We start from the raw sequence: 23,708 nt of genomic DNA on the forward strand, positions 1-23,708 counted from the left end.
TTTTTTTTTTTTCTTTCTTTTTTAACTTTTAACCTCAGGGCCTCTCTGACTAACCATCTCATTTTATTGAAATCACTTCCTCTAAAGTTTAGTCTCTTTCTTTGTTGCTTCTTGGTTCTGTTTCTCCCCCTAGGATATTGAATTTAATTATATTGCAATTATTATTAACTTGGCTGCTCAGCTATACTGTCTTAAATTAACTTTAGTTTGCTATTTAATATTAAATTGAGAATGTGAGCTCTTGAGCTACCTGTTCTGAAAAAAAAGTTCTGTAATGTGTTAAAAAGCTGAAAAATATTGTGCTGTCCAACCACTGTAGTTATGACTAACTACAGTCCCACATTATTATAATTCAGACAGATTTTACAGACTCTTCAGCATTCTTTGTTGTAAACTCAGTATCCTTTTCTTAAGTGACATTCAATTATGCAGCACAGTTAGCCTCTTGCAGCAGGGGAAGAAAACCCCAAAACTGGCTTTAAATCCACTAGCTAACAATATCACTGTAAAATAATGAGCGAAATTTAAAAATAAGCTCTTAGGAGCTGTCCTACTGATTGCTTTTCACTTCTGCACATAAGAACTTTAAAAATCACATAATCATAGAATCATTTGACTGGAAGGGACCCCGAAAGGCCTTCTAGTCCAAGTCCCCTGCAATGATCACGGACACACATAACTCCATCAGGTGCTCAGAGCCACATCCAGCACGAATGTCTCCAGGGATGGAAAATCCCATCACCTCTCTGGGCAACCTGTGCCAGCGCCTCACCACACAACATAAAAAAAAATGTTTCCTTGTATCCAAACTAAATCTCCCCTCTTTTAGTTTGAAACCATTTCCCTTGTCCTATCCCCACCCACAGTGTTTAAAGAGCATGCCCCTTTGTTTCTTGTAGCTCCTCTTTAGACATTTAAAATGGCTAAAAACCTGTATACTCTGGCAATCTCTGCCTCCAGAGGATTCTAAGTATCAGCTTGCCTTAAGGATTTTTTAATTTGCAGAGAGATCCCATGTCTTTTACTACTTATTACTTGCACTCTGATAAAAAAAATATTCAGTAAAGACTCAGAATTTGATTATGGTAGACATTATATAAACAGAAAGCATTCTTACCATAAATAATTCAGAGTTTAAATAGAGGTAAGAGATCTAAGGAGAAAACAATTATGATCAGTTTAGAGATGAGGTGCTAAGGTAGAAAACATTAATGATCTTCATCCATTAAGACTGCTTCAAAGCTGGCCACTTTTCTTGTTTCTACCCAGTTTACGCCTACACAAGTATTTCCACATTTAACTACAAAGTCATCCTTTCTTTCTGGATGCAATGGGAGGTAATAAAGTTTAAAGTCCTCCCTCGAACCATGTCCTATAAGCACAGAGTGGTTTAATGTCTGATGATAACCCTTCACAAAACAGGAACCAAACTGGATTTCCTACATGTGCAAAGTCAGGCATGTTTATATCCTCTGTTAAATGATAATTGTTTGTGGTGTTTTTACTACATTTCACTAATATGCCGGGCCTGCTATACAGAACAAATGAAATGCAAAACAATATACAATCAGCAGGAAGCACGCAGGTATGCATGTGATACCTTAATGCAAGTCATTATCTGTCTTACACCAGTGGTTTGGAGTGATGGGAAGGATGTTCATTAACATAAGTCAGCACTGAAACCAATGCATAGCAACAGCTCAGTACCTTCCTCTATGGCTTCCATCTTTTTTTTTTTTTTTCACCACTGGGAAAAGTTAATGAAATTCTGATACTCACACCACCTAAAAAGACTAGTGACAATATTCAATTCCTTTGTTTATTGTCTGGACTTACTTATATCCTTTGATTAAATATCTGTTAGATATGTAATAATACCCTGCTGTTCTTTAAGATGTAAAATACACCATCATTGATACTTCCAGCTCTGGTTCACTGGTTGCAAAGTGGTGGTCAGTAACACAAAGGCACACAACAAAGACACTGATTTTGAAAACTGGAAATTGTTCTATCACTTGCCATTAATACTTTCACAGAGGGCTTTATCATAAATTTCTGTGCAATCCAGGTATCTCAGAAGGAACGTGAATCAGCAGTTATGCAACAAGTGAACACCCATGGGAAACAACTATTGTGAAGTGAACAGCAGGCTGACTTCGCCCATATTTTCAGGTTTTACTGTTTTAATCCACATTGCAATTCTGGCAGTATTAAACACTGCTCTTAATTTACACTTGCATATTTATAGTTAATCTATTTGATGTCCTCCTTTCTTTGCTGTAAAAACTTTCATAAATATCAGCTTTCACAAGTGTATAAATACAGCAATGTACAGAGACTTCAATCCTTGTCCAATAGTCACATTAAATGCATTTTCGTTTAACTGAAAAGCTCTACCAATTTAACTGAAACGCTGCTTTGCCACTGCTTCTTTTTTTTTTTCTGTTGCACAGCAGTAATTAGAGGAGTAACTGGAAGTGTATCTCCTTCTCCAGTACAGCAATGAGAAAAGTAGTTTTATTAGTATTCGCATAGGTCTTGTTTTTGGAAAAAAGGAAAGAGACATGTTATAAAAGGCTGTAGTAGTAAGAAAAACTGAGGAATGTCTTATTTGAAACACACTGATAATATGCAATTATCTCAGTTTTATAAATTAGATTATTTAATAAACAATAAAACATCACTGTTTTGTATATTTATTTTAGACTGCTGATACTATTTCATTTGTCTATTTCATTCTCAGAAACTGCAAGTCTTAAGATGTGCCCACTTCTAAAAAAGAACGGAACGCACAAAATCTGTTGTTTATTTTTCCTTTCTTCATTAGTAAAAAGAAGTTATTTCTCTACTCCTTCACAGCCTTAGAAAAACAAACCAATAAAAAACCCCAAAGCTCAATTTGCTTCTACCATTTACTTCTTAGCTCTCCAACTGAGTATTTAGAAACTGCCCACAGCAGTTCTGCTTGGGATGCACACGATAGGCTTGGCACAACTTACAACAGCATCACTGTCTAAATACTGCAGATCCTTTCGCCTCCAGGACACAGAATGGATGACACATGTATAGAGACTAAGAGAACAGACAATACAAGCACACAAATACACGCCCAACGCTCTCTCCCTTAAGATCGTTTTCCTCTAGTTCTTCTGGTTAGTGTAAAATTGCCATTGCGAGTGAATATGGAATTTGTTGCTTCCATTTAGTGGTTTTGTTTTAGGCACAACTTTCTGATAGCTCAATCTCTGGTAGAGAATTTACATTCAGATTGTACTACGGTTAATTGAAGAGGTTAAAGCTATATTAAAACACTTTTCTGATTAAATACAAGTTTGGAGTTGTCTATTATTATCATGTTCTTATTCTACTTAGACAAGAACTTCTAAATCTGCATAGAAAGTTTTTTTTTTTTTTAATGCTGCTGAGTGGAAAATATTTTCTTGTTTGTTTAGTCTTTTTTTTTCCTGTACAGTACATGAGGATGAATATCCAGGGTATTAAAATAACTCAATCATTGTTTTAAAAAACAAACATGTACACCCTGGGGGAATAATCCTTCCTGAATTTCTTCCTCAGATCTATCTAGATCCAATTCTGTGAACTCTTTTTCTCCCACAGAAGAGGGAAGGAGAGATGCACATGCTCTTGCTTCTTTATGCTTAGGGATTTCTCTTTTATTTTTCCTTGATCTTTAGACTTGATCAAGGAGGAGCATCAGATACAAATTATAAACCATACTCTTTTGCATCTCCTCTAAGCCACAGGGATTAGTCTCGTTATCAATACGCTATTTGGAAAATGAGGCCAAATCATGCTAATGTTACACTGTGTGGTACCTCATCTTACCGTGACACAGCAAAGTTCTGGACACTGAAGTCTGGTTTTAAGGGAGACGATGCAAGCTGATTGGGAAGGAGATTAAGGGGTCGGTGTGCTTCCTCTGTGGCACTGGTATTAGTACAATAGGCAAAGACTCAGAGGATAAAGAGGTTAAAATGCCTTCCTCTGGAGTAATACTGCTGAACTGCTTTCTAATCAAGACACTGAATGCTGTGAGGAATAAACTCAAAAAAGACTGCCACATTTAAATGTAATATATTTCAGAAGGGCAGCAAATGTATTTACTACTAATCTTTCTACTCTAAAACAGCAATGTCTGTGATAACCAATAGGGTTAAACCATCAACAGAAATCAATCTAAAATTAAAGTGGTTTTGCTACAAAAGCTCTAACACACACTATTCAGCAGTAAATAACTGAGCAGTTAGTAACATAGCAAACTGAGTAACACTAAATCTGCTCAAACTCAATGGTGACAAGCATGGCAATACTCAAAGTCATCTTCACTTGGGCTTCCAGCATTCTTGCAAATTTTTCCTTGTATCTGTCTCAATTCTAACCCCACCATTTGCACTTCTGTTTGATATGTTCCTCATTTTCAAAAATATTAGTCACTCATTAAGACATTACTGATCACACATCTACTTCTCCATATTCATTATCTGACAATTTACTATTTTTTCAAATAGTACACTAATATAACAGGGTACCTCTGATGAAAACAATTTATTTAAAATCATCTTACTGGTGCAGAGAGCTATGCTTCTGTTTACCATCTTTACTCATACGGCTTTACTTATTCTTTAGTCTAAGACGTAACATTAAACTCTAAAAATCTCCCTTAGGATTACCAGCTTTTTTGTTGTTGTTGTTTTCAACTACTACCTTTTAAACGTCCTGAATATGTGCAAGTAACATTGCTATGGATATCTGGAAAAAGACTTATCTTCTTTCCTAAATGGATAACAGTATGTACTGTTCTAGTTTAAATACAAGGAGTGATTTTGTTATCTATAATTACCACCAGAAGTTTTGGCCTTGCTATTACTGTCTGATCATATTCCAGCAACCATCATTCTTCACTTAATCAGGTTTTCTGTTGTTTATATAACTCTCTTATCCACCTCTAAAATATTCTAATATTTAGGGAAAGAGTTTGGGAAAAGCACGTAGCTCAGATGTGAAAAATATATAACTAAAATAGAATTTTGCCAACACATATCTACAGAACAGCCTCAAGGCTGCTATAACATTTCTGGCAAATAAGTCTGACCTCGATAGCCCTGCAATCAGTAAATACCAAGATACCATAAATGTCTGCACAAGTCATAGGGTATCTAATAACAAATGCTGAAATTGGCTATGGTGTTACATTTCTCAAATTTCATCTTGTGAAGAAAAGAAGAAAATTATATTTAATAAATTAAACCAGATACACTTCGACAAAAGAAAAAAAAACTTTGCCAATTTATAGGTATGAAGGAAGGAGAGGAAAAGGAACATTTCTTGTACATTTTTCTATTACCTTAAGCTCTGTCTATGAGAGTGGTGAAACGAGCACTTTGCTATTTACTCCACTTTAGGACACCATGTACCCCTAAGACTTTGAATTCAAACTCTGCCCCTCTCTACAGTATCGTTAAGCCTGCGTGTGGCAGAAGGTTTCTCTGTGAGGCAAACCTTAAGGGCCAGCATGGTATCACCTCAAAAGCATATGTGGAACAGAGCTTACTTATTTATACTAGAAGTTCTGGAAAAAGCTTGTTCAAGCATTGCATGTCATGTCCTCCCCTATAACATCAAGTTAAGACCAGCATTTTTTCTTGCAATGGTAAATACAAGGAGGATTATGTTGTCCAGATCATACTCTTCCTATGCTACTCTAAGCATGATTGTCACTGAAGAAGTCCAAAATTATTCTTCTTGACATAAAGACAATTACAAATTCAGATAAATACTGCTAATATTAGTTTTCTGGTTATTTTAACATTTAGAACTCTAAACAGACAAAGAACCAGGAGAATTGAAGTAAAACTGAGACAGTGTTGACCACCACCAAGGCAGCAAACATGCCAAATCAGCAGTAGAATTCCCTGATGAATACAAACATATATACACTTATATTTTAAATGTCTCATTAAAGTGAGCTTTAGCCATGAAACTGAAGGATAGTATCAAAGTATGTGAGAGCATATTGAGATACTGTCTTTGATGTAAAGGAAAAGCACAGGAGTCCTTCATCAAAAAATCTATGCAGGAATAACAGAATACTGTATTATGGCAAGTTAGGAATACTAGGAATACTGGTACATCAACACCAAGTTTTTCACAGCCAGAAGAAAGCACAATACAGCAGTTGGAATACTGAATAAGCACAGGGATAGCAGTTTTAGCTGTACATAAAGATCAGAATGGGCATATGTACAGTATCTAGAAAATACAGCTCTAAGAACTGGTTATGGTTAGATGAGTTAGAAAATAAGACCACCTACTTCACAAAGCTGAGGGCAGAAAGTGTATTTCTTCCATCAGTCAAATAAGAGGGCAGAGAGAAAATCCCCTTCCTAATCAAAATGGTCTTGAAAAAGTGCAAGAGAAAACCTAGCATTTTGTTTTCAGTTTAAAAAAAAAAATTGAAATAAACATAGGTAGCTGATTTTGTGTCTGGAAATGAAGTAAGGATGAATATACAGAGAAAGGACAGCAAGTTGGTGGGAAGGACAACAAGGCAGCCAAAAGATGAAAAAACTGTCATAGCACATGTGGAAACAATATCTGAAAGGAGAGGAAAGATGTGAGTGTATAGCCAAAGGAATTAATGGCACTGAAGACAGGACAGGGTGAATTCAATCAAGAGTGGATCCAGAGCTGCAGTTCACTGCAACATGACAGCAAGTCTGGATCAGGGCAGGTCTCTCAGACCTTTGGAGGAGGGTGTTACCAATTTGGGAACAGCACCTTGAGCCAGACAATAGGAAAAAGCTGGTGAGAGTTTGATATCAGATGGGAATGGCAGTTAACAACAAGTGAAATGGAGAAACTATATAAAGTCTGCAAGAAAAGAGGACTGAAGCACAAGAGCAAGTGAAAGGATTAGAGAAAGAGAACTAGGGACTCCTTCCTCCTTAACACGTAACATTAGAAAACTGAGAAAGGAAAAGACAGAAAGAAAGGCAAAGATGGAAAGAATGGGAAACCAAAGAAGGGTATTTACAGTATGTGTTAAGTCATGGTTATTTTCTTCTTTTTCACAAGTCAGTGAGATCATACATGGAGATGGATAAGATGAAAAAGTCAAGGACTTCGGCAGGGATTTCAAGCAAGCAACAAGAGCCAACTGAGATGGTGAGCAATGAAGACCTGGTTATGTCTGAGGATAAAGCTGATCAACTACAAGGATGGCAGAGATGAAAAAAAAGAGAAATCTGTATCAAAAGGAAGTTGGGCTGGCCACAGGATTTCCGCTGGAGATACTGTATGCGCTACATGAGAGCAGGACTGTAGGAAGCGGATGCTGGGAGACTGCCAGGGCCAGCAGTTGGTAGGGAAAAAAGAAGACAGGGTAGTTTACCTTAAAGCTCTGTTCAAATATATGATTAGAGCAAGACAAACTCAGAAGTCAGTACAAACAGAGGTCAGGACCAGCAGTGTTTGCTCCTTTAGGACAGAAATTGCAGTGACTGTACAAAAGCCTCAGAGGTGTTATTTGACAAGTTTGGTCCTGTTTGCAGGCTGAAGAAAGTGGAAATAATTGGTGAGCATGCAGAAAACTGAAACATTATTAGTTGAAGTATTAATTATCGCCAGGAGATATACTTTTGATTTGGGGAATCCCAGCTTCCCAATAGCACAGAGCATGTATGTGTAGAACTGGAGATTTCTGAGGTGTTACTGCATGCCTAAATTACCACTTCCTTGGCATAGAAGTGGTTTGACCCAGTACTCACTGCAGCAAGTTCCCAACGCAACCAGTGATTTCTCAATTTTCAGCTTACATCCCAGTATGTCAGTGTACAAGAGGTTCCTGCTCACATAAACCATGGTTGCAGGCTTTAAAATATGCTTCCTCCTTCACTGAATGCGAGGAGTGGTAGTGTAATACAAGCTCTGCAACCTGTAGTTGTTTTTTAGCACAAGTACTGGGACTGAAAGATATATGCATGACACAGCTTCACAAATTAAGTATAGAAATCAGAGATCTCCATTTTGAGCTATAGTTTATAATGCTTCCATTCATAAAATGTGTTTACACATTTACACATTCTATACATCTTGCAAATCTAATGCCAACCCAGCAGTCAATTTTAAAAATAATAGTCATAGAATCATAGAATCATGGAATGGCCTGGGTTGAAAAAGACCACAATGATCATCTAGTTTCAAACCCCCTGACACAGGCAAGGTCACCAACCACAAGGCCAGGCTGCCCAGAGCCACATCCAGCCTGGCCTTGAATGCCTCACATATTCAAGGAACCAGATAGTAGCAGATAACAATCTTTCAGCCAAGGAAGGAGTTAAGAGCTCATCCAATAAATAAATAAATAAAAATTAAGGATTGACAGCTTTAGAGGCATTGGTAATAAAACTAAAAATCAGTTTGGAGAATTACACAACAGCTGTAGAACTGCACGATATTTAAAAAGTTCAAACAAGATATGCTATCCACAAAATAAAAATGAATACATTTTGCAGTTTTGCAGCTTCAGTAGCAGTGCAGTTTGCTTATTCAGCAAAAACGTAACAGAAATGACTACAAAATGCAGTTTTTATTGACATAATTCTTTTTCCAGGAGAACATGTAACATACATATTTAGGTTATGATTCTGTATGATTGCTTACAATACGCACAGAAATAATAATTCAATTTCTGCTATTATCGCAACAACTGCAACATTTGTCAGGCTCCACTAAATAAAGTTACAGTGCACTTCCTGACATGGATTCTAGTCAGTAGTAAATAAGGAATCCAATATGCAAATGTTTTATGATCTTTTTCCTGAAATATTTCCTTTGACTTCACCCTGAAATTCTGAAAACTGCAAATAATCTGAAAACACAATAAAACAAGTAATCAAATCACTGTTTCACTGTAACTATTTTTCTAAATCAACAGTTCCTGACAGAATCAGGATACACAAAGTCTGTTGTGTAACCAGTTTATGGAATCCCTTCCATTCATCCAGTGTTTTTCCTGCATCAAAAAACTCTCATTTTTAAAAAACAAAGATTTAGCTACATGAACATGAATGAACTGAACCATAGCATGATAATATAAACTACCTTTTACAAGGACTGGTATCCCAGTGCCCATACATACACTCAGCCTCCTTAAAAGGAACGCTGATTTATGACAGAGATCCTCTGGAATTCATCTGACTTCAGACAAACTTACTGCATACTCAGGACTCAAGAGAATTTGAAGTGAAATAACCAAACAACAACAGGGGTAACTAATGTTAACACGACCTTTGTAGCCAGCCTTTATGGTCTCAGAGCTGAAATTCATAGTGACAAAATCATCACAGCACAGATTAATAGTCCTTTCTGCTCCTGCTATCTTCAGATGTATTCTTAAAGCACATAACACAAACAAAGGTTTTAACAATCACTCATTCTAGGCTTAGTGGTAATAACCTTGATAATGTTAACTGGGCCATTTCCAGTTAACATTACTAACAAATCATCCTCTGCTCTTTCTACCAGCCCTGTTTTTGAACCAACTGCCAGAGAACAGGAATCTCATTAATAGCACTCCCCTGCTGGTTCACAAGAACAGAATAGTTAGGATAGTCAAAGTACACTGTAATGCACATACTGTCATTCTATTCTTTTGGTTTTTTGGTTTTTTGGGTTTTTTTTTTTTAAGATTAACTTATTTTACATCTTAGAAAGCTGACAAACTAACAATTGATAGCAAAACAAACTTATCAAGATGGTTGTTTTTTACTGTTCCATTTATTTTGAAGTTTTTAATTTATAAGATTGTCAACAGTAGCTACACACTAATTTGGATCGTCTAATGCAAGGAAATGTATCCAGACTGTCACTGAAGAATACTTTAAAGACGACTGTAGAGATGAGGTGGTCTTGTGGAAGAATTTTCAAGTTGGGCACAGTATTTGAAAAGTACAGAGCTTTTTATTAAAAACAAATCCGGAAAAATCCATCTCTGCTACCATATAACTTTACAAGTGTCCAACTGCCATTACAGTCTATTTCTATGAGATCAAGCTCTAGTTATCTAACCTCTCGTCTTTCCAAGAGCATTACTTTTTAGAGGGTGCTTGGGCTGCACTTTCTATTACTCCAGCTCCCAAAATCAGACATCCAAAGTACAACACCATCAGACAAAAACATTGTATTCCAGACTGAGCTCTATGGAAAGTGCAGTGATATGGCACATTTACTAATTATAAGGGTTCTAGAACTACTGCTACAGGATGAGATTACACCTAATGTCAGTCTTAAGAGCCACAGCAGAGCTTTCTTTTCAAATCAGTCCTTTGGATACTCCTTTCATGCAGTTTTCTTATTGTAATTCAGGTTGAAGGAAACAATATAAGCAAGGTCAACCTCTTTTTTTTGAAATCTCATCACATTCCATCTTTCATGCCATGTTTTCTAAGCAATCAAGCAGGCTGAGAAAGACATTTAAAACAGTAAGGAAAGCTTAGTTCCTTACTCATGATGTAGGGAACTGATGCTTCAACAAAACCCTTCCCCCATATTCTAGTGCAGCAAAAAGAAACTACAGTATCACATTTCTTGCAGGAATATTCTGCATACTATCAGTAAAGGAAACAAGGATGTGAAGGAGTTTCCTTCTTTCTATTAAGAGAAAAAGGAATCAGCAATTTTCCCTGCGTCTCACTGTTGAAAAGGCTTGGGAGTGAATCTCAGACTTGAGGGAGCAGGAAGAAGCTTTCTTCCAAAGCTTGGCCTGAATATTCACGGCAGTACAGAAGATGCAGTTTTAACTATCCAAGAATTGGGAGCATTCAACTAGCTGCTGGAAGTAGGCAGCCTCTGAGAGAACAGCACAACCAAGCAGCAAGAAAGACCTCTGCTAAAAGGAACACAGAAATTCAAGATGCTGACGGACCAGTGACTTCCTTCTTTGCACTCATGGAAAGCATCCCAGAAGACAATGAAAGGAAGGCTTCCTTATTTCCCGCATCAAGAAGATTCCACTGACCCCCAAGGGATGTCCATCACACAGTGAGAGAAAGCAGTTGGTAAGAGGGAATTTATTTTTAATTTTGTTTATCTTTCAAGGGAGAAGGGCAGTTACTGGAAATACAAAAAGTAAATGGTTCTAACTGAGTAAAAGCCAAGTCAGTGGCTGTACCTGACTGAGGAGTAATCATCCATCAGTTCCCAGTCCTTCATATGTCCTCCATGTAACAACAGGGAAAAAGTAGATGAAGCAAGAAAAGTGAAGCAAGTGGCAATAGAAGACAGAAAAAGTAATTCTTCATAAAATAAAATTAATGTTAAAACTGTAAGAATAGTGGGAAAATAAACACAATATTACAACCAAATTATTATGACTAAGTAAAATGCTTTCTGCACTGACACGAGCCATTCAGAAGATCCCTCTTCAAGAGTTATGAACTTTTAAATAGAAACTTGGGATTCTTTTTTGCAACAGAGAAAACTGGAGAAGGGCCTCTTTCCACACAAATATTAAGGGGAAAAAAGAAAAAAGAAAAAAAAAAAGGTCTACAATGAAAGGATGGTTTCTATACTGAGAAATAAATAGAACCAGACGATGAACCAGAATGGCCAATTTTGTCCCCACTGTTTCCTATAATCCCAATACTGCAAAACACATACGTGAGTTTAATGAAAGCATTCATACATACAGTGCTACTCAACCATGAAATTGTTTGCCAGATTAGGGCCAGAGTCCCTGATCCTGCCATCAGATCTGTGCAGGCAGATCACAAAATCTCTGTAGATCTGTGATAAAGTCAATGAGGTCGTGCTCCACAGGGATTCAAGCATCTATCTTTACAAATCTCACTACAAATCTTATTCCTGTAAAATTGATTTATTAACTGTAACACTATATTTCACTATAGGCACATATAATATTTGCATACTTTTCTCTCTCTCCCTTAGAAAAATTAATAAAACTTATCTCATGGATTATATCCCCTTAACTGTTTTATAGTTAACAACTTCGTGTATTTCATAAGCTAAAATTTCAGTTTCAAATTACTTTTATAGAAGTCTGATTTGAAAGTCAACCTGGAAAGTATTTTCAAGATTCTCAGTCGTTCAAAACACAGTATTTACCATAATGTTACAATAAGCTTTGTGTTCCCCTTCCCAAGCCAGAGTAATTGTGATGGGTTATGCACTTCTTTTGGTGTGAATTATGGGCAGTACTGCTTTTTTGGCAGCATGCATTAGCCTCTGCAGAGTTACTGCTACATCTGTGTTTTGTTACAGGTCTTCTTCCTATCTGGCACGACCGTAGTTTGTGCACATTAATGCAACAGCAATATGAAGATGCCCATTTAAGTTAAGGAGGGGCCACATCTAAACAGTCTATAATGAGTAACTGCAAATTTTTATCTTTAAAAATTAAAGATAAAAACTTAATTTTGATTTCCCTTGATTATGCCAATCTCCATTTTTCTCTTAGTGCACGGGTCTGTATATTATTTTCCACAGTAATATACATGGGAATGAAATGCTCTGTTTGTGCACCTTGTAATGTTACACATTTTCAGTGGCTGAGTTAACATTTATGCTATTTGGAATGGTATTAATGTGAAGACTTAAAAAGCCATAATTTCAAACCCTCGTTTGTTAAACAGATATCCAAATATAGATTTGCGCTTCACTTCCCTGAGCTAAAACATTCAGTACATGCTCAAAAGCCCATGTTACCACAACTGTTTGTAACAGTAAGGCATTAATTTGGTAGAAAATTCAAGTAGACTATTATCTGTTTGCTGTGGCTTGTGTTATATAATGTGCATTTCATATTTAGTGTAAGGTTTAGATGTGACAGTTCTAGTCAGCCATGGATATCCACATTCCCTCAAGAGGCTTCCTCTTCATTACTTCATTTTTCATCACCTCTCACAAGACATTTGTTGTTCAGCTGTTCTTATTAAGAACTGCATGTCTCCCACAATTTGTGATCTCCAGGACTCATCTTTCATCATATCAGAGAGCAGATGGAAGTTATAATTCTTTGGCTTTTCCAGGCATGTGTTAAGCAAGTCTGAAATGAGTCACTTAGAGATATTAGCAGAGCAGTCAAGCTTCTTACAAAATCTCTGTTTGGCATATTGTGCAGAAGTAAGACTTTCACTTTTACAATTTATGAGGCTAAAGAAGAACATATTCAGGCAAAGTGACTCAAGTCTAGCTAAATACTGTTATCAGAAAAATAAAAATGCTCTAAATCAGCATATTATTGGATTGTACTTCACTATTCTGTTAAACACATATGTATCATATACATATCATATGCATATATGCATCTGCAGATACATGTACCTAAGTAGAGTTCTTGAAATACCTGCTCATCATTACCTCTAAGAGAAATTTCCCCACCTAAATTGGAACCTATAATGCAAAAAATTATAAAAAGACTACCTGAAATCCCTATCCTCATTTACCATAATAAACATCAAATGAAATGAAAAAAGAATACTAAGACGGGACAAGGAGCTTACACAGGAAGTTGGAAGGCTGTAGTCCAATACTTGCTCTCTATTGATCAAATGTTTGTTCAATACTTCACTGATGTAAAGCATTATGTACAATCAGTGTTAAAAATTAATGCCAGAAGATCTTTAAATTCAGAACATTTGTTAGTCAATTTAGTATTCCCAGCGTTACTAAGCTGCAACTTAACCTTCCTTAATAACTTTCTTGAGTGCTGTAGACACATACGGCTTACACTGTGCAACAAATATGAACGATCCCTATGTCAACAGCAGTGAAGATAAATGATTTTACATATAAGAATGTACAAAAGTTTGAAACAGGACCTTTCTCAATGCATCTATGTAAAACTAACGTATATTCTCACTCTGAAAAGTAAAACGCATTAAAAACTTGGTTAAAAAGACTGAGTTCACTCCAAATTATTAAAATCTACCGAAACTTTTGCTACAGACCAAAAGTGGAAATCTGAATTTAAATAAATTGAGTTCCATTCCAAATACACTACTGGTACTACACAAAGTCTTGCAGTAAGATATATTTAACATCACTCTAAGAAATGGCTGAAGTTAAGAGCCATACATGAAGACAACCAAGCAGAGAAAAAATTGCAATATCCTGGGATTTCCATCAAACTGGTCAGAAAAGTTCAACAGAGCCTTCATCCAAGCAATAGTATACATCACAACTTCAGAAATATCTCAGATTTACATTAATTATAAAGTAAATGCCAGTATTAGGAGGATAGAAATGTAAGCCTATGCAGGAATCTATTATGGACTAAAAACTTCTAATAATTTCACAGTGTGTCTACCAGCTTTTTAAAGATCACCTTACAAACAATTTTTACCTACACACTATAAAAATTACATTATTCTGAAAGACTGCAAATCAGCCTGAGCATTCCGTCCACCACCTCTCATCTTTTGACATATATCTTCTCCTGCACGTTTCAAGCTATCCCTTAAACCACCCACTTCTTTCTTAACCTGTTAAATCCCTATTCCCTCTTTTGTCCAAGCAGAAGAAAACAAAACCGTTTGGTAAATTTGACATGGTTTTAAATGCAGTGTATACTGTATTTTTTTTAGAATTTCATTATGATTGAATATATATATTTTTCCCAACAGATCATTCCCTCAAAGTTTCACCTCATTAGGAAGGCTGTTATTTCCTTTGTTCTCAATGAAAGTGAAGCCTAAAACATTCTTAAGAGAAGAGTTCAACAAGTCCATTGCCCACCTCTGGGAGCAATGAAAGAGGAGCTAAATTGCCTATATGGTTCCTTATACTGTCAGAAGCTTCCACCTAATTCAAACTAATTAACTATTTTACTTCTAAATTCTGCAAAAATGAAAACTCCATTCAAAAAGTAAAAGTTGAAATTTTGGGAAGGATACACTGTTTTTTCTGCTTGAAACAAATGCTTTGGCACCCATATTAAAAGTGAAACACAGCATACCTATGAAATTTACCTATGAAATTACAAATACGAAAAAAGCCTATGTGCCCGGTAAGAAAATACATTCCTGTGTCAGCACTTACAGTTTATAACTTGGAGTAGTTCAAATCTGAGTAACTATGTTATCCAAGAATGAATGGGAAGCAGGAGGACAAGGACAGAATGGGCACATCTTTCTTCATGAAAATGTGAGGAGAACTCTCTCTGGGGTTTTCTTACCATGAACTAAGATGATAGAAAAAAAAAATCTTTCCTGCAAAAAGTATCCATGTAATCCAGTGAGAACACCAATTTCTCAAGATGGCCAATTTCTGAAGAACAAAGGGAAACAGTTTAATAATCTGCAGATAACAAGCAATTCTACTTTGTGCTACTTGAGATATGACATACCTATAATTATGCGGACCAAATCTGACACAAGTTAATGCAATTTTCCTGCAAAAAGTGATGCCTACCTTGCTGGGAGTATGAAGCCTCCTTTTCCTTACTCCTTTCTGAACAATCGCATTAAAGAACATCTATTAAGCAATAAAATTGGGAAGTCAAAAGGCTGGAAAAGTGAAGCTTGACTGTGCACAAGTCCACCAACACCATTATTAGAATCTCAGATCATGAATAGCAACCACTCTCCAAAGCAATAAATATTATCTTCCAGAAAGAAATTCATCCAATCTGATATTAGTTCCCCTTTACAATTGCTAACTAAAATATAAGAATTCTTCACATTTTTGACATATTCCAGATTTACTGAATTCAGGTTACAGAAGAAACCAAGGACTTACTACCTTGTAAGGCACTTTAACAGAGAATCTTATACTGAACACGATTTTTTAATTGTTTATTTTTCCAATAAACAGAGTGATCTGGTTTTTTAATCCACTGTGTTTAGACAAGGGATTTCAGAGTAAATGTCAGAAACCTCCTTGGTCTCCTTTTAGCTTTCACATCCAATAATATTTTACTCTATCTAAGCACTGGGAAGCAAGGCATACCTCTGCAGAATTAAAGAGTAGTAAACAATAGCATTTCATTCATACTTGAATATCGTGTACACAAAAAGTATTGTTCTAACAATGACTTTATGGAAAAGAGATGCCCTTCATTTCCATATCAGTTATGAAAAGCGCTCTGTGACCACTTAAAAGAAATTTTTTCTAGTTTTAGAAGTAATCTATGCTCCAGGGACAAGGGTAGTTAGTTACCTACACGCTAAGAAGAATTACATGTCTGAAGAAGACATTCTTGTCTCCCAGGGTGAAATTACATATACAGTGATGAATAGTAAACATGTTAAGGGTCTTCCAAGAGTTTGAAGAATTACTCTGTCCACAGCTTCAGTAGAACAATCCTTAAACATTACTGGCAAATCAGCCCAAGTAGAAACTATGCAGTGCAGCACACATACTTCTTTATCAAGGAAAATCACATCTAACCACAGAAGTGTGCTTGAGAATCTCTACTATTAATGACAACAGCCAATAGACACGTGGAGAACCTTAGAGACAAAGAGAATAAAGCAACAGAAAGTTCACAGGAAGGCCATAAATTGCATAAAGATCTAAAATCTGTCAACTTGCTCTCATTTATGGATCTCATGACCCCGCGGTAATACAATTTGGCATTTGTCCTATGAATTACACCAAATCCACATTTTGTAGATCCTGTCTGCTTGGATTTCCCATCTCACGCTCTCCACAGCTTGGAAGGATAGAAAAGCGCCGCTGGTTTTGGTTTTAAGCAGGAGTTACCGTCGATTCTCCATGTCCTGTTTCTCTGAAACTGATAGCTAGAAGACAGGTCTAGAATCCAGTTTTCAGCAGAAAATCTGTGAGGACTTAAAAGCAAAAGATGCCTAGCGATGCTTCCTGCAAAATGCCACAGTAATAACAGCTGGAAAAAGAAAGAAAATCAAGAGCTAGAAGATTGCTCCATCTCTGACACATCAGAGTTAGCAAAGGAATTTCTGTGATGGACTGGAGAGATCATGACTGCCCTGACCACCTGGAGAACGTAAGAAAATCTGTTATCAAAAATTATCCTGAAACAGAAAAAACTTGCATGTGTTTAGGTCATCAAAAATCTTCACCTAAAAAGATAGCTCTGTGTGGGTTCCAGACATTATTATTTTTTTACATATGCATATATATATACATATATATATATGTATATATACATATATATATATACAGCTTTACTATTAAAACATGCTAACAAATCAGATGGAAATACGATACAAACTTACAGTGGTTCAGTTTTGTAGCTGAAAATTTGCTCTATCAGATAGTTACTTTACTCTTTGTATTGGTTGTCATTTCCATGGAAATAAGTAGGAGGCATTACTTTTGGAGCAACTTATGTATATGCAGCACAAGACAATTCCTCTTTACTTGATGTGGCCTGGGCAACCTTGAAAGGTTGGACATTCATGCTATAGAAGATCTTCAGCACTAAGCAAGGAAATCACCTTTCAAGAAAGAATTTCACAAGTACCATCCCTATGCCAGAGATACACAGGTGTGAAAGAATGACTGAGCCAGCAGAACTGGAGAGCAGCCACTTCTTGTGGCCAGAAGCTCATTGGTAGGGATGATTCTAAAAATCCTTTCTGCTCTGAGGAACTACATTTACACACCAAGCTTTCGGCCTACAAACAGATGGAAAGAAAATCAGAACAATATGCATGTGGGAACCTGCTTCTCTCAACAGAAGATCTCAGCTCTAACCAAGATAAACGAGATTTTAAAGAGAGAGATAAGGAGTCTCCTTAGGACACTGTTAAGAAAGAAAACCCACTGTACAGTGAACTGTGAATTTTGGCTGAGAGCTACGACAAAAATGATTTTTCACAGCACACAGGTTTTCCTCCAGAAAAAGCCATAGATGCCTGGAAAATGTACAAACACACACACACAATCACATACACACACACATATATATATATATATAATTATCTTTTTCTGCTTGAAATACTTCATTCCTACTGAAATGCCTGCAATATTAGAAGACTAGGCAAGCATTAGTTTTCTTTCTAGAGTTACCTGTAATGGAAACAAAGTATTTCTAATTCTAAGATATTTTCATTAAACTTCAAGGCAAGAACAATACCTCCCTGATACAGCACTTACATGTCATACAACTGTCTTTTCAAATCCAAAATACAAACTAATGAATTCAGAGCCTTGTTCGTTTAAGGAGGAAAAAAAATTCTAACTGCAAATATCAAAAGAAAATAAAAATGGAATTTCTTTTTTATCATATAGAGGAGCTGTGGTTAACCTATGAGGAGACAAAACCTTCAAATTCAAAGCCAGAATAGCCCTTTACTTTTCTATTTATATTAGTTTTACTGAGATGTGCACTGTGAGTACTGCAACCAGTTACAGCCTTCACCTTGAGTCACTTCACATTCCTGCTGCCAAACGTGATAGATCCTTTTCCTTCCACTAGCTTGATAAAAATCCAAGCTGTGGTAGTTGGTATTCATACAATTTCATTTTTCTGAATCAGTGGAAATAGAACTTCTGCAACTGTTCTCTGAAGAACAAGGATGCTACTGTATAGAGTAATGTGCACAGATACATAAGGAAGTGAAAAACAGTTACCTTAAGGACTTTGTTTTTCTTGTTGTTTTACACAAACAGGAACAGATTCAGTGACACAGACTGATGGACAAACAGGCTAAGACTCTTCGCTTGAACACACAGCATTGATATTAAGAGAAAAATTCAGATGACCTCTTCCTCAAGATAGCACTGCACACAGGTTCCCAAAAGGGCACTGCTACTGTTTTCCTCGAGAGTATTACAGATGTACGAAGTCTAGCTGCAGATATTCAATTGCATTAAAACACAAGCAAAGCAGCTGCTAAAATATTATGGCAAACTAAACAGTAAAGCGAACCTCATCATTCAAAAAATTTTGTCCAATTATTAGTGGTAGAGGATAATTAAATGGCATTGCTTTTCTTGCAATTGTAGTTGAAATACTGTGAAACTTGAAGAAAAGTAACAAAACCTTTCTGTGCATATTTGCTGTATGAGTTAATCTCTGTGTTGCAGACTGAGTATCAACTATGTTGTTTGAGGCAGCAACATTTCACAAACTATAAAGCATCCCCAAACACCTTCCTCCTTCATCAAACATTCTTAAACCTTTCTTCTTTCACAAAAGCAAAGACAGAAAACATACTGAGCCAGGTCATTCAGACTAATTAGTGTTAAACAGGATATGTCTAGTGTAAAAAGACCACACCTTCAGCAAGAACGACATTCCCAGGTCAAGTGGAAAAACATACACCTAATAAAAAATTCTAAATTGCTAGTATGAAATACTATGCAAGTCTTCTCTACTTTTTATACTTGGCAATTAGTTCTCAAATGTGACAACACAGCTATGAATGCTCTTTTCCTTGTCCTGCACTCTCACTGGAGCACTGGTATAACAGCCTGGTTCTCTTGACAGTCTGCACTGTCAGTGAAATTTTGACTCCAGGGGAGTCAACACTCCACACGGGTCAAGATTTCACAAATCATTAATAAATGTAAAATACACTAAGGAACACATATGAGTACTTCTAGGTATTAGAAGTTTACCTCAACTGTGAGAAAGCACTGCAACAGCTTGTTTTTCTTGTCACATTAAAGGATTAAGAAAGCTATTAGAAACACCAGGCAAAGTAAACGATAAAATAGACCAAATTTTTTTCTGACATAAGCATTCCTCTATGCAGACTGATACGTGCATAAAAGAACAGCATTTCATTTTTCCTTCATCAAACATGACTTTATACGGTAACTTAAACATCACACAGTTCTGTTCCCCATGCACACTCATTTGACTGTTTTCTCAGTATTTTAACATACTGTAACATCTACCATAATGCAGATGAACTGAGCAGTAAGATGACGTAAATCTGAAATCTACAGAAGTTTGAATTACTAGAAAGCTGACATCAAGATACATTTTTTTATTTTTTTTTATTTGACATAATTTTGATACTCAATAATTTACACATAATTTTTTTACTCAAATTCTTAGTATCAACACTTAGATAAATAGTGAATTTACCGATCAGTGAAATTCTCATGAGTTTAAAGAAGCTTGGACTCCATTCTGTTTCAGATTCCAAGTGCTTTTGAATTTAAATTTTCACTGCTAATAATTTCAGAATTATTTCATGACAGGTTTCAAGTTTTTTGCTTTTGTTACATACATTACACTGCAAGTGTGCAATGCCTCCACTCAAGTCAACTGTCATACTGTGGATTGTAATCTCCATGGATTAATTCACTAATGTCATGCCCTGTGGTAATAAGCTATCCTTATGAAACTATTTCTCCTTCAGTGAGGAATTAAACCTTGATTTAATAACAAGGATTCAAAACAATGGCAAAGCTGCTGAAATGCTGTATTCTTCCAATGACTGTGTATTGAAAACAGAATAAGTAAAAAACATCACAAAGTTCTGCTTCCAACAGTTAAGTTGTTCTTATTTTGAGGAATGTGCTTTGCCAAGTTGGTTGACTTTAACACCTTTGTGAGTGGAAACCGCCCTTACAATTTTGTTCCCTTCTCCCAACACTGCTCTTCAATCATTGATTATTACTATGAGTGATCAATGCAGCATGGAAAAAAAAGTGTAGTTATCCAAGTTCCTTTACCAGTCAGCCTCATAATCTGATCCTTAAAGAGAAGGTATTAAAGAGTTACTGGTTTGTAAGTAAAATATATTTAACATATTAACTGCGTTGTTGATGCATTAATAGCAGCCACAGTTAACTACATATAAGGCAAGATCATTAATCATTTGCATGGTAAAGGACACCAAACCGTATTCAGATTATGTTAATAGTAATAGAAAATGATTAATTAGCTGATTTTTTTTTTTTTCCCAAATTTATGTTTGTAAGACATTGGGTTATTGCAATCTAGTTTCAATTTTGTATATATTTTTCTGCAGAGACTAGACAGTATTTCTAAGACAAACCATGAAAACTCCGAACTTTTGTAACCTTTTTAGTGCCATGAAGGTCCCATATCCCTTCCTTGTGCCATATAAATGACCCAAAAGAACAACAGCTCAGTCAGTTTTCTGAGGACTTCCTTAGTGAAAATGAAACCAGCAGAAGGAGAAGAGCTTGCTGAAGACAGAACCCAAATTCCCTGCAATAAAATGACATAAATCCAAGGTACATTGAAGTCTGAATTACTAGAAAGCTGACATCTCGGCTTGCTGGAGGCAGAACCCAAATTTCATCCTAAATCTGGAACACAGTTCCAGATTTCTAGATTGCTCCATGTACATGATAATGGATAAAAAGGAATGTAACTGTTCTAGTGTTAGGGATCCTAGTTTCTAGAACTTTTTTTTTTTTTTTTTTTCCTGGGGGGGGGGGGGGGGGGGGGGAGAGGGGGGTCTTCACAGGCAAAATACCACCAAACTCTCTACTGTGTTTTAAATCGTGTCTCAAACATACCAAAACTGGCATAATACTTTACATCCGATGATTCCTCCTGTTCTCCTGGACAGGAAAATTTATGTCTAATTTCCTTTGTGGTACGTAAGAATGACAACAATCATACTGAAGTCAGCACGGTCCTGACAGAAGCCAGGGAGTCAACTGACAGAGTATGGATATACAGACAGGACTTATCTGTGCTTCCATTTGGTCTGTGCCCTTTTGATTGGCTTGATGTTTCCATGTAGAAGAGACAGAATTATCAGTTCATTCTGAATTAACAGACAGGACAGCACTGTGACCTCTGACATGCGTTACAGAGTTTTCCAGGTGGCACTAAGTAACCACACAATTAGAAAGTCGTAATTCTGAAGCATCACCACAAATGTTCCTTATATGTGATAAACCTGCATTTGAAATGCTGTCATGCAGAAATACTTCTATATCACATTTTCACATACAATTAATGATAGCATGGTAAAGACAGACAAAACTTACATAGTCATGAAAGGCTTTTGCTTCACTTGAATGTTCACATGTTTCTCGTCTTTCTGGAGCTGCACAGTAGAGATCCCAAAATACACTGCAAGTGAAGAAGTTACAGATATAGTGAGAAAATCACTGTGAGAAAATCATTACTCCAGTAGATTTTACAGTGCACATCACACATGCACGTGTATGTGTAGAAACAGATACATCCCTTCCTTACCAACAGTTGAAAGCACTTACCTTTATGAAATAATTTACGCTGGGAAAACATCTCAAAGGAATCTAAAACTACTGAAAATATGAACTAAAAAGCTAATCTAATACTCAGTGTCAAAGGGTATGAAGCTCTGCATTTAACCTTGAACCGTTGGTGACTGTTGTGATTTAGCTCCACAAAGCACTGGAAGAAACAGACACATAGTAATAATAAAAAAGGCATGAAACTGAGGAGAAAACTGGGGATTTCTTCCGAAGTTCAATACTATGCCTTCAACAAAAGTTCCTAGAGAAGCACATGTATGGAGAAGAGCAGGAAATGGATGGGTATCTCTTCTTAGGAATGAAAAGAAATAATGGTGGCTACAGTCATTCTTTGTCCTATCACTCCCCTTCAAACAGTTACACATGAATTCGTCCAAACACAAAGTTTCTAGAATGAAAATACGTGTATACTAGAACAATCATAAGAACACAATTTGTCAAGAGTTTAATATTATTTATTACTTACCCTAGCATCGTAATAGGGAATATTGAAAACTCTGCTGCCGAAAATCAAAATTAAGATAATTCTCTTGTACCTTCACAGGTACAAGGAACAACTAGGCTTTCAAATAAAAAAAATAATAAAAACAGAAAGGTCAATGAAGAATATGCCACATTTTACAGAGCTGCATAAAAAACTTGGGTTTTTGCGTTCAAATGGAACTACTTTAAAACTTGTAAATTGCTGTGCTCCTGACAGCTGGGTATATTCTCCATAATTTTGTATTCTTGTAAACACAGACATATTGGACATATTCAAATCATACAACAATATTTATTAATATAAATACAATGGCTAAATAACATTGATTATGAGCACTCTTTTCACCCTGCAAACTTTACAGTTACAAATGTGTCTCTTGCACAACGAATTTTTACAAGAGCAGATAGTGATAGGACAAGGGGGAATGGTTTTAAACTATTAGAATATAGATTTAAACCAGATACTAGGAAGAAATTTTTCACTCAGAAGATGGTGAGGCCCTGGCACAGCTGCCCAGAGAAGCTGTAGATGCCCCATCCCTGGAGGTGGTCAGGGCCAGGTTGGATGGGGGCCTGGGAAGCCCCATCTGTTGGGTGGCAACCTGCCCACAGCAGAGAGGTTGGAACTGGGTGGGGTTTAAAATTTCCTCCATCCCAAACCATTCTGTGATTCCATAAATGCACGATTCTGTGGTAACATACATTGAAAACTGCAAATTATTTGTCTGCCCATACGCTGAGCTGACAAAAACTATGCAAATGCAGATACTGAAACACCAAGCCTATGCTAACACACACTGAGTTTCAAAAAGGCTGCTGGTTTGGGTTCATCTAATTACTTCCATATGCCATACCCATTAATAGAGTGTAGGCAAAAAAAATAAAGAAGCTCACTTCTATATGCACAGTCACAATGTCTGCATATGTTAGGTAATACACATATGTATTTCTTTTCCAAAGTGCAATTATATGGGATTTGTATATGGATCCTTCAAATTCAGTTTGCCGAGAGATGATGAAGA

General features: G+C 36.3%; 1 protein-coding gene across 26 annotated transcripts in view; it reads right to left on the bottom strand.

Annotated features, from left to right (window-relative positions):
* SSBP2 (single stranded DNA binding protein 2) overlaps positions 1–23,708 on the bottom strand; it is a gene marked incomplete at both ends in the record, with an annotated part of 158,031 nt that overhangs the window by 89,913 nt on the left and 44,410 nt on the right. For 23 of the 26 annotated variants that reach the window (XM_079548981.1, XM_079548978.1, XM_079548987.1 and 20 more), the window contains one exon: positions 21,952–22,036. The exons of the other annotated variants lie outside the window; for them this stretch is intronic. In XM_079548981.1, coding sequence (XP_079405107.1) covers positions 21,952–22,036 — 85 coding nt within the window. The remainder of the gene's footprint in view (positions 1–21,951; positions 22,037–23,708) is intronic. 26 annotated transcript variants of the gene reach the window in all.

The sequence above is a fragment of the Tetrao urogallus genome (assembly GCF_951394365.1).
Source record: "Tetrao urogallus genome assembly, chromosome: Z".
Lineage (NCBI taxonomy): Eukaryota > Metazoa > Chordata > Aves > Galliformes > Phasianidae > Tetrao > Tetrao urogallus.